The sequence below is a fragment of the Megalops cyprinoides genome, chromosome 4 (assembly GCF_013368585.1).
Source record: "Megalops cyprinoides isolate fMegCyp1 chromosome 4, fMegCyp1.pri, whole genome shotgun sequence".
Classification (NCBI taxonomy): domain Eukaryota; kingdom Metazoa; phylum Chordata; class Actinopteri; order Elopiformes; family Megalopidae; genus Megalops; species Megalops cyprinoides.
This window is the reverse complement of record NC_050586.1, coordinates 28,954,157-28,964,857: the sequence shown is the minus strand read 5'-3', so window position 1 is coordinate 28,964,857 and position 10,701 is coordinate 28,954,157. Positions and strand designations below refer to the sequence as shown.

The 10,701-nt window shown below is 42.6% G+C and overlaps 1 protein-coding gene across 1 annotated transcript; it reads left to right on the top strand.

Annotated features, from left to right (window-relative positions):
- Nucleotides 1-4,866: 4,866 nt before the first annotated feature.
- On the top strand, nt 4,867-10,181 carry si:dkey-96l17.6 (kinesin-like protein KIN-14E). The gene is made up of 8 exons (XM_036526806.1): nt 4,867-4,932; nt 5,310-5,502; nt 5,912-6,092; nt 6,696-6,906; nt 7,449-7,609; nt 7,881-8,083; nt 9,138-9,216; nt 10,134-10,181. Exons 1-8 carry the CDS (start codon nt 4,893-4,895, stop codon nt 10,179-10,181), a joined length of 1,116 nt encoding a protein of 371 aa, XP_036382699.1. The 5' UTR covers nt 4,867-4,892.
- Nucleotides 10,182-10,701: the final 520 nt, after the last annotated feature.

Sequence of the window (10,701 nt, the reverse complement as noted above, 5' to 3'; positions counted from 1 at the left end):
TCATTTTTGCCAATAATGACAAAACCTCAAAATAACAAACCTCATCTCAGAGGTGGCTGGATTATGAAATGATCCAAGAAACTATGCTCTTTCAGACACAGAATTCTGACTGGACAGGCACACAAGGAATAGCCGCTTAAAGTTCCAGAAGCATTGCAGCGTGTGCTCAGAACTACATTTTTAATGTAGAACGCCATTACTCACAATGGAACGTAACCAATCTGGTAACACTATAGCTACGTCTGGTTCCCCCTTTCCCTCCATTCCCACAGCATCACACAGTAACCCAGTCTGTGCTTGTAGCCTTGCAGGAGCTGCAGGAGGCGAGGCTGGAGCTGGGAAGGGTGCAGGAGATGCTGAGGCCCCCACAGGCTGAGGAGGAGCCTCAACAGCTCCCTCTGCTGGAGAACATTGATTCAGCATTGCAGGACCATGCAGCAGAGGACGCCAAGATGAGGGTCAGAGGAGGAGGGTTAGCGTCCTGTGTTGTGATAGCATAGACTCATACGGGGGGGTGGGGGTGGGGGCGGTTGGTATTTGAAAAGCAGTGCAGAGCTCTGGTGACTCCCCATAAGCGCATGTTGTTGGATTGCATATTCTGTTTTGCTACATGCTTTGCACCTGCTCCCATCTTAATACCATTAATAATGCTCACTCATATTATGTGCATAGCTCCAGTTAAGTGCACAATATCACAGTAGTCCCAACAATGTAGCCTGCTTATTCTGAGCTGACTGCAGTGTTTTAGAGAGTCATACTCTAAATCATTGATCATTTAAACTTCATAATCTTATCTTTTGTATCTATTGCCACAAATTAAAAGACTTTTTAAATTTCATTTTAACTGTAGGTCCTTCGTCCTGAATCTGATTGACGTCAAGCTTCTGTTTGGTTTCACAGTTGTTGGCCGAAAGCGGAACGCAGGATCAGAGCTGCGGTGGCGCTAAACTGCCACTGGAGGGCGCCCAAGCCCGATTAGAGATCCTGAAGGAGAGCTTGTACAAGAGGGAGCGTGAGATCACACAGCTCCTCCAAGGGGAGACGGAGCAAGAGGCGTTGGATGAGGAACAGACCCTCCTTACAGCTGCACGACCGCCGTGTTCAGCCCTGCTTTACACTGTCATCCAACAGGTGAGAGTAAAGCACTGAGCACGTACTTTGCCGAGAACACGACATTGCTGAATTACTGGATACTCTTGAGTACACGAAGCACGTCTGTACACAGCACTGACCACTACTTGTTACTGCAACTCAGCATTACAAAAAGCTGCAAAAACGCTATCAAAGATCCCAGGGCATCACTCAAAGCTACTGCGCATCACTGAACACTCACAACCTGGGTGTGACCTAACACTATTGTGCACTAATAAACACTGACTATATCTCAACACCATTTTCTGTCTGGTGGAGCACAGGTTTTAAATAACGTGTATTGAAATAACACAGCTTATACAACTTTGGGAATTTTAGAGTTTCCACCACAGCAATTGAATTTAATTAAAGCAACAGAGTTGGTCTGCCGCGGTACAGTCGACAGCATCCCCACACATGTTTGCCATAACGAGAACACGCTCTGGGTTCTCTTTAACATGAAATTTGTGTTTGAAAGACTCGTGATTCAGGCAGGGTTATGCGTGCTTGCGACATTCTCTGCAATCTGTGTATTTGATTTAAACGTGTTTACAGTTCAGTTCACACGGAGAAACAGGAAATTGCCAGTCGTTGTTATAAGGAAAACAAACCTAGGGCATACAGGGACAGCCAAAATAATCCCATAATGATATATAATTATTATGAAATGTAAGGAACGAATCGGAAACAGTGGAATGAAATTTATAATCACAAACTATTGTGTGAATTTTCCCAGCGTGAGTGTATCAAACCAAGACAGAAACATTTTTTTAAAACCCGGATTATTTTAAAGAGGATAGGAATGTAAAGTGCTTTGCGCACGCAGAGACGAGCAAGACCTCGTACCAGTCGGTCCTCTCCCTCGCGGGAGAGTGCCGTGGGTCCCTTTTCCTGCAGAGGAGTCGCTCACGCAAAAACGTTTCTGCGGCGCTCTCACCTTTCCATCGTAGCACAAATGAGCAGAGGTACACTCCTGTGTAACCTGACCGCTGAGCTCTGAGCAGCCAAATGGCTGTGCACCACGGCGTTAAGCACAGGGCAGGACTGCGCCAGCGGTATGGGCCAATGCTACCCTGCACATACAAAGAAGCAATGCTCTCACAAGAGACAAACGCCTCAAATGGTTCCCGACAACGCTTGCGCCATATTTTCTGTCAGCGAATGTACTGAAAACCAGTGCTCAAACTCAATGGCTATCCTCAAACTCTGGCATAGTGGAGCATGGAAAGGATGATTGATTCCAGTGACGTATACCATTACGCTTAGTTTACATACAGCCTACTACCGGATACTGAGTGTGAGAAACTGTCTGGGTTATTTGATACGTTATTCTTGTAAAAATTGTAATGTACTGTCATATCACATTCATAACACACGTGAGTCCATGGTGGGCTCTGATACTGTGCTTTGATCAAAGCAACATTCCCTCACCTGTTCCAGCAACATCAACAAGTTTACAAGCTATGCAAAACTGGGGTCTGGATTAGGGCCTCAGATGAACAGTTGTGCTAGTTTCATTATTTTATGACAGGCACACCATGTTTATGGTGAAGTGGAGGAGGCGAAGCTCTTGTTGGACCACATGGCCGAGGAAAACAGTCTTGCACTGGCACAAGCCAAGGAAGAGCTGGAACGGGCCCAAACCGCTGTCCCAGACCACGGACTCCATGAAGAGGACACGAGTGATCGTGAACAGTTAGGACTCACACACAACGTGCATCTCTCCGGTGAAATAAATTCCAATTTACAGAAGGCTGTAAAAATGTAATAGCTGGAAAGTGGTCTTTACACACTTCAGGTGTGGACTACTGGTAAATTCAGTAAATAAAGGTGCATTTTCTCAGATTTCTGTCTTGCTACTAACTCTCTGACAGTGGACAAATTTCCCTCCAGAATAAGCATGTCAAATGTTCCACAAATGTATGGTTTAGTGGAGGCAAACTGGGCATGTACCCTGTAGGCTGCAAGTTTGAATCCCATATGGGGTTTAGCTGTTGACTGCAAAATACTCAGTTGAGTATTCTTCAGTTGAATAACCAGCTGTGCCCAAAATACACAAATCTCCAATCTGCAAGGCATTAAAAGTCATCTTAAATCCACCTTAAATTCCATCTTAAACTTGTCTGTTAAGGAGATGAATGATGCAATGTGTGTGTTTTAACTGCAGGGAGAGACTGGCTGAAGATCACAGAATCCGTCTTCAGACCTGTCAGACAACATTACGCAAAGCTGAGATCATTCACCTTGGCCTGGAATGCATCAGGAGAGGAAACAGGCCCTTACTGTCAGGTAAATGTTTCCCCTTGTTATATAGAAAGTGTGTACAGCACTTATGTCTGTGTTTGTGTGCGTTTGTACAGTCTGTGTGCTCCACTCATTTTCTTCAGTTTGTCAGCAGCCATATGGTCTGTTAGCTTTGCAGTTTTCTCCATTAACCACTAGGGTTATCCCATTTGGAATTGCCCATTTTAATGAACCATTGCAGTAATAACTACTGACATGAAACATAATTGTTTCTGCTTAAATAAATACAATATTTATATCGTTTAACTAGGCTTTTGCACTCAAAATGAATTTAATAACTCACTTTTTGTGGGGTTGAGCATTATTTTCTCACAATCTGTATTTGAAGATGACGTTTTGGCATTGTATTGTAACTGGCATAGTCCAGCTAATAAAGGAATGTTGTAAGCTACCAAAGTAAATGTTGAATATGTATTTAATGACACAGTAAAAACTAAAGTAAACAGTGTTTGAATTGTTATTGTATCGCATGGCGGCTCTTCACACAACATCATGGCTGGTGAATGTTGGTCCGTCTGGTGTCCCCAGGATCCAATAGCATGTGGGAAATAGACCAGACCAGCAATGAACTGGAACCAGAACTGGACCAGGAACACATTCATGTGAGTAGAGAAGAGCAGCAAGCAGCACCAGCAGATATCGGGGGAACAGACACCTTTAGATCTGTGGACATGGGGGGTAGTGACATATTCTCATTTTAAAAGTTACTGTTTGCAATGTGATTTAAAATCTTTTCTTTTAGAACTATATGATAGCTTCCAACGTCATACAATTCTCACACCTTGTATGCAACATCCAATATCATGGGATCTACTTTTCAATGTGTCTTTACTACAGCTCTTGTAAGTGCCCCACTGAAAAAAGATCACACCCATGCAAAGGAGATGGAAAGTGATTGAAGTTTTTGTACTGATTGGACCAAAAAATGCCCGCAGGGGAAATTAGCTTTTGAGGCTATGTTGAGTTTTACTGAGCATATGCCCACCATTCAGTGCTCTGTGTGTGTGTACGTGTGTGTGTGTGTGTGTTTCAGGGTGTGGAGAAGTCCATGAGGAAGAGTGAGTATTTTACAGCGGAAAGATTGAAGATTGTGGGTCAACAGCTTCTCCAGCTCCAGACAGAGGTAAAGATCCCACAGGCTCTACTATTATGGATCACAGTGTAATTATCTGTAAGCCTGAATTTAAAAAATAAGGATAACTGCTGATCCAAGATCATCCTGTACTGTACATTCCTGAATTGGGCTGTATGATTACTGTGCTGCGAAAGGTTTAAAGCCCTCCAGGTGTTTTTTTTTTTTCTCGCCACCTCTAGGGAGGGTTTTTCAGAGGCGGCATGTGAAAGTTCAGCTCATGTTCTGTGATTTGTAAAGTTCAGCCACTCTCATCCAACCACAGCTACAGCAGATCAAAGAGGAGAATAAGAGGATCATTGAGAATTACAACTCGGAGCGAATCATGAGGAAGAAGTACTATAATATGGTGGAGGACATGAAAGGTACAATGGGTAGCAGTCTGCTAGAACAAATCTCTTACTCACATACAAAATGTATTTCCATATAGCTTGTGCTAAAATATATTTATTCTAAGGAAGTGGTAACATTGCTATTTCATCTGAAGGACAAAATATTAATGCTTGTTGTACAATATCTACATAGTATTACTGATCCGCATAAATGATGCCCTTGTCCAGAGAGACTTACATAGCTCACATTCTTTATTAGTTATGCATTTATGCAGTTTCATAGTTACTGAAGCAATTCACTTCCCTCAAGAGAGGGTTGATATTGTTCTGCCCAGGAATTGAACTTGCAACCACTAGATTGCCAGCTTAACTACTTAGTTAAACACAATATTCGTTATTTCCTCCCCAAGGTAAAATCAGGGTGTTCTGCCGTATAAGGCCCCTGAACAGAACGGAAGCAAGCAGCGGGAGCGGGCCTGTGGTCGACTGTCTGGACGAGTACACCGTTGCCGTGGAAACCACGCGGGGCTTAAGAGAGTTCCAGTTTGATAAAGTTTTCAGCAAACTGAGCTCGCAGGAGGAGGTCTTCCAGGACACAAGCAGGTGAAGTCCCAGGCCACAGCGGCCTTGTTAGCCAGACTGGCTCTTAGGGTGATGGATTACTAGTGGTGTGTGATTGGCCTGCCGAGCGTCCGGCGCTTTCAATTTTCATTGGTTTTTCCGGCATTTCTTTCAGGAAGCTGACAGTTCCCAGCCTGACAGGCATGAAAATTGCTTTCCAAAAGCTCCGTATGGTCTAGAAATGGAAACGCGGTATCACTGTCATGGAAAGGATTATTTTTTAAAAAAGACATCTTATTTGGCCTGTCAAAAATGCACTGAAAAAAGGAGTATTGGTACAAGCAGCACTTAGAGACTGAAGTTAGACTATTGTATACACATAACTGCAGTCTAGTTGCATTATCAGCAGTAGCAATAGTAGTAATTGGGTTGCCTGTGTATTCTTCCACAGGTTGATCCAGTCAGCAATAGATGGCTTTAATGTCTGCATCTTTGCATATGGACAGACTGGGTCAGGGAAGACCTTCACTATGATAGGTGACAAAGATCTGAAGAACCCTGGCATTATGCCTCGAGCATTCCAGAAGATATTCGATATTATCCAGGAAAACATGTCCAAGTTTGATATCAAGGTAAGGCAAATCACAGTATTTTTCTTTATACTTACAGTATATCCCTAGATGCATTGATCATCAAAGAATATAACTGAATGGATAGCACAGCATTCATATTCAAACAAAATGTATCAAGTGAATGGCTTCCAGGTTATAGCTTGACATTTATGTGAAGGCTTCTAGAATGTCAGTCTGTGTTTCAAAATGAACCCCGGGGAATATTTTCAATAGGGCATACCTTCAGCAGATAAATGCTTCATGAACTAAAGGCAGATCTATAAATGCATGGTAAGTCCTTTTAACGTGAGGGAGCAGATGATCAAACGCAGCTTACAGGTTTACTTGAAACAGAGTTCTGAGATTCCTGAGAAGTCAAACTGCTTTTGAAAGCAATCCTCTGGGAAGGTGTTTGGTCGGGTGAGCACGGCAGGAAAATGTAGGGCGCACCCAGCACACACAAACGCAGCGCAGAGCACCCCTAATGAGAGGCGTACTTGTGAATGTGGGGGTACGACCTACTGGAGGTGGTGAAGCGTGGAGCACGGCCCGGTTTGTCTGCCCTTCGCGCCCTCCCCCTTTATGCGCGCCCTCCGTCTCTCTCTGTCTCTCTCTCACCCCCAGGTCTCAGCCTACATGCTGGAGCTCTATAATGACCGCCTTCTGGACCTCTTTGTCAGCCCCGCCGAAGCTTTCAGCAAAAAGATCGAAATTAAGAAGGACAAAAAGGGTCTTGTTTTTGCTCAGGGAGCTGAGACTAAGGGGGCAGCCAGCGCAGAAGAGCTGTTTGCGCTGTTTGAACATGGCTGTGCAAACCGGCATATCGCAGCCACAAGTATGTGCTGAGCGAAAACCTCAAAAGGGTCCAGTTGAGTGGCTGGGGTTCAGGTGCATCATTAGTGAGCTGGGAGGGGGCAGGAGGTTTGACAATCATGGCTTAAAGGAATATTCAAAGTCTACAGTTGGTCCCAACAAATACAAAAGAGTTGTTTCTTGTGTATAATGTATGAAAATGTATAAAGATTAAAAGATAAAAAAGATTAAAGATATTACAAAAGATATTAAATGTGGCTTTGATAACTGTGCACGATACTGATCCATGTTCGAGTTCACAACAAAGCTCACAAAGCTCAGCCAATTCCACTGAAATGAAATAAATACTCAAAGTCACATTTGTATGATGCTTGTTTGCATTATGTACAAATATCGTAGAATTTTGTATGTATATATGCATACATTAACTCTATGCATGTATGTACACTGTATATATATATATATATATATACATATATATATATATATATATATAAAAATATACACACACAGTGTACATACATGAATGTACGGTATATATACAATTGTCTATGTTTTTTTCAGAGATGAATTTGGAGAGCTCCCGCTCCCACCTGATCATTGGGATCACCATTGAGAGCACAAACCTGACGAACGGAAGCATTACATTCGGGAAGCTGAGCCTGGTGGATCTGGCGGGAAGTGAGCGCGCAGCCAAGACGGGCGCCAAAGACGACCAGCTCAAGGTGCTCTGACCTGTGGGAGTGGTGTGCATGGACAGCTTCACATAAACAAAGGAATTCCTTCAGATACACAACACTGTATATTTTTTCATGAAGTCCCGAAGGAGGACCATGTATACACTGAAATATGAAGAAAGTGGTGATGCTTGATTTTCAGTGCTTTAAACATAAGAAATTTTCCTTTCATTTTTGTTTTCATCTTCTATCTTAGTATTAACATATATTCATCATAAGGTTCACTTTGAGGACCTAGTTTTCTGCCTGCTTTTCCCAGGAGGCCAACTCCATCAACAAGTCCCTGAGTGCCCTGGGAGATGTGATATTTGCCCTGTCCACCGAGCAGGCCCACGTCCCCTACCGCAACAACAAGCTGACCCAGCTCATGCAAGATTCGCTCGGCGGCAACGCAAAAACGCTCATGTTCGTCAACATCTCGCCCTCCGACTGCAACACGGAGGAGACCCTCACCTCTCTGGCGTGAGTCAGTCACCGTGCCCTGCCCACTGGAACCATGACAGTTGTCCTTGTGTAGGAGTTGGGTGGTTTCTCCTAACATGGGGAGTCACATGGGTTTATATATGAGTGCACTGTAGGGAACATTTTAAACAACCACTACTGGAACTTTGGGGAGTGTTGAGATTGAGGCCAAGAGTGTGACACATGGACCTCTGGATTCATCTGAGATCCTTTCCTTAATTTTGACTCACAGTTAAAGACAACCTGCGATCACCAAAATTAAAAGTAAAAACCAAAACCAAAAAAAAGTAAAAACTGTCCCAATGTATTGGGAAAAACTTGCATTTATTTGTAGATCAGTGTTAAGTACAAATGTTAAATGTGGAGATAGGACTAAGGATGTGGCATGCTTCACAAACACATACACGCGCCTGCACACACACACACACAAACACACCCATACACATATTCACACCACACGCACATAGGTTGGCACAAAAATACATTATGTTCAGGTGATTTGGGTGGACATATGTTGAGAATCAATGACCCATGTCTTTCAACCAGTGGGTAGAAACAGCTGGGGGAATTATTCTGAATTTATGGGTTGCTTTTATTACTAGATTTCTTTAAAACACACACTCACACAAACACACACACAAATGCATATGCAGGCAGGCCGGCAAACACACAGTTTAATGAAACTGTGTTGTGGTGGACAAGCTCCCTTGATGGTACTTACAGTTAAAATTTGCTGACGAGAGCAGTGAAACTGATACAGTAAATGTGTGTAACCCTCCAGTGAATTTGTGTAATGCCTGAATAAGTGGGCCTGATCCTCCAGCAAATTGAACTTTCCTGGAGCCCATTTTTGTTCTAGAATGGCAGAGGTATGAAGGACCTTCCCACAATCACACATTAAGGAGAAGCTATTTCCAAATTAAAGTGGGATTGAATGACACAGCGGATGTAACTTTGAAATCTTGTGAACCGGATTTTGATGAATTACTGAATTACTTGCTTTCTCAATGTTCCAAAAGTGCCTTTCTCTGGTTTTCTTTGCTTTCTCTTTCAGTTATGCAACGCGAGTGAAAGCAATAACCAACAACGCACAGAGAAACTGGGAGAGCAAAGAGATAGCTCACCTCAAAGAGGTAGGTCACTACAACTGCTAAGCACCTGCAAAACAATACCATCGTTAAAGTGATTAAACTTCAGTTCTTACTTCTTCAGCATGGAAATGTAAACACATATTCCATTAAGGAAGCCTTTTATATGAATGGGATCAAGCCTAATGTTCAATTATTCAGATATGCAAACATGAGATCATTAATCACATATTTGCATCTGTTATTTGAGGTCTTGTTTTTCTAAAAAAAGAAGAAAATTCTTAATTTTAGTCTTTGTCAATAAATATTCATGAAGGAAGGCCTTGGAACACTGCATGAAGTAACCTCATTCATTGATGTTATTCATTTCTCTGGCTAAAAGCTGTGCGTGAACATAGACCTCTTTGCAGTGAGTCATTATTTACACACACAGAAATGAAGTTTCAGACAGTACTTAGGAGGAACAGAAGCAGGGTTAGGTTATTCCAGTATTTTAGCCAGGGAGCTATAACATTTTAAAATATCAAAATCTTTCTGCTCTGTAATTCCTTACACATATCTACTGCACTTACCTGATACTTTAGTCGATTTGGCATTTACATCAGGGAAATTTATTTACAGTGTTCAGGTACAACTGAGGTAAAGCTCCTTTTGTAAAAGAATAACAGCCTTAGGTCGCCTGGAATTCCAGTGCACGCCCCCAGGTCCTGAGGGCTGGGTGAAGTTGCACTCGTTGCTTGTTTTATGTATTGCATACATCATACTTAAAACATGATAACGTATATGGCTTTGTTGCCTGGTTGCCACCTGAAGCCCACAGAGCTGAGAAGCTCTACCCAGGCTATCAGAGAAGGTGAAGTTGGTGCAGCCCCCAGCCCCAGAGCTTCAACCTCTTTGCGAACAACATGTAGGGTCATCTGCGCCCAAGGAGGACTCTAAACACTGCCGCCTTTCCCTTTCAGATAATCCTGAAGCTGAAATCGGGGCAACCAATGGAGGAGGAGGTGTAATTAATATTTATTGTTTTACGAAGCAGAAGTATGTTAGAGTAAGAAACAAAGTTCAGTGGTTAGGTATTTGATTCCTCAGTGGGCCACAGCTGTTGTACCCCTGGGAAATGTACTTAACCTTACTTGCCTCTATAAATATCTTGCCATATACATTGTAAGATATGTAAGTTGCTCTGGATCAGAGCATCTGCTGAGAAACTCGAATGAAACGGATTTGATATATTTTGACCATCTGTGAAATGCAACCTTTTGCATTCATTTTTGTTTTAAAGCTAAGAGAGCAACAGTTTCCCAACATGGCAATGATGCACGGACATTTAGAAGTGCACTCCTTTCCCACAGAGATATTTGTGATGGTTTTGTTGTTTCAGCTTAGCTCTGGGAATTGTATGTCATTCAGTTAAAATGTAATGCCACTGAGACTAAATGTGAATGCCGGAAATTAGAATTATCAAAGATTTTTAAAATGTATTTTGAATATGGACTATGGCACAATAAATTCAGTTTCTTTGCTGCCATC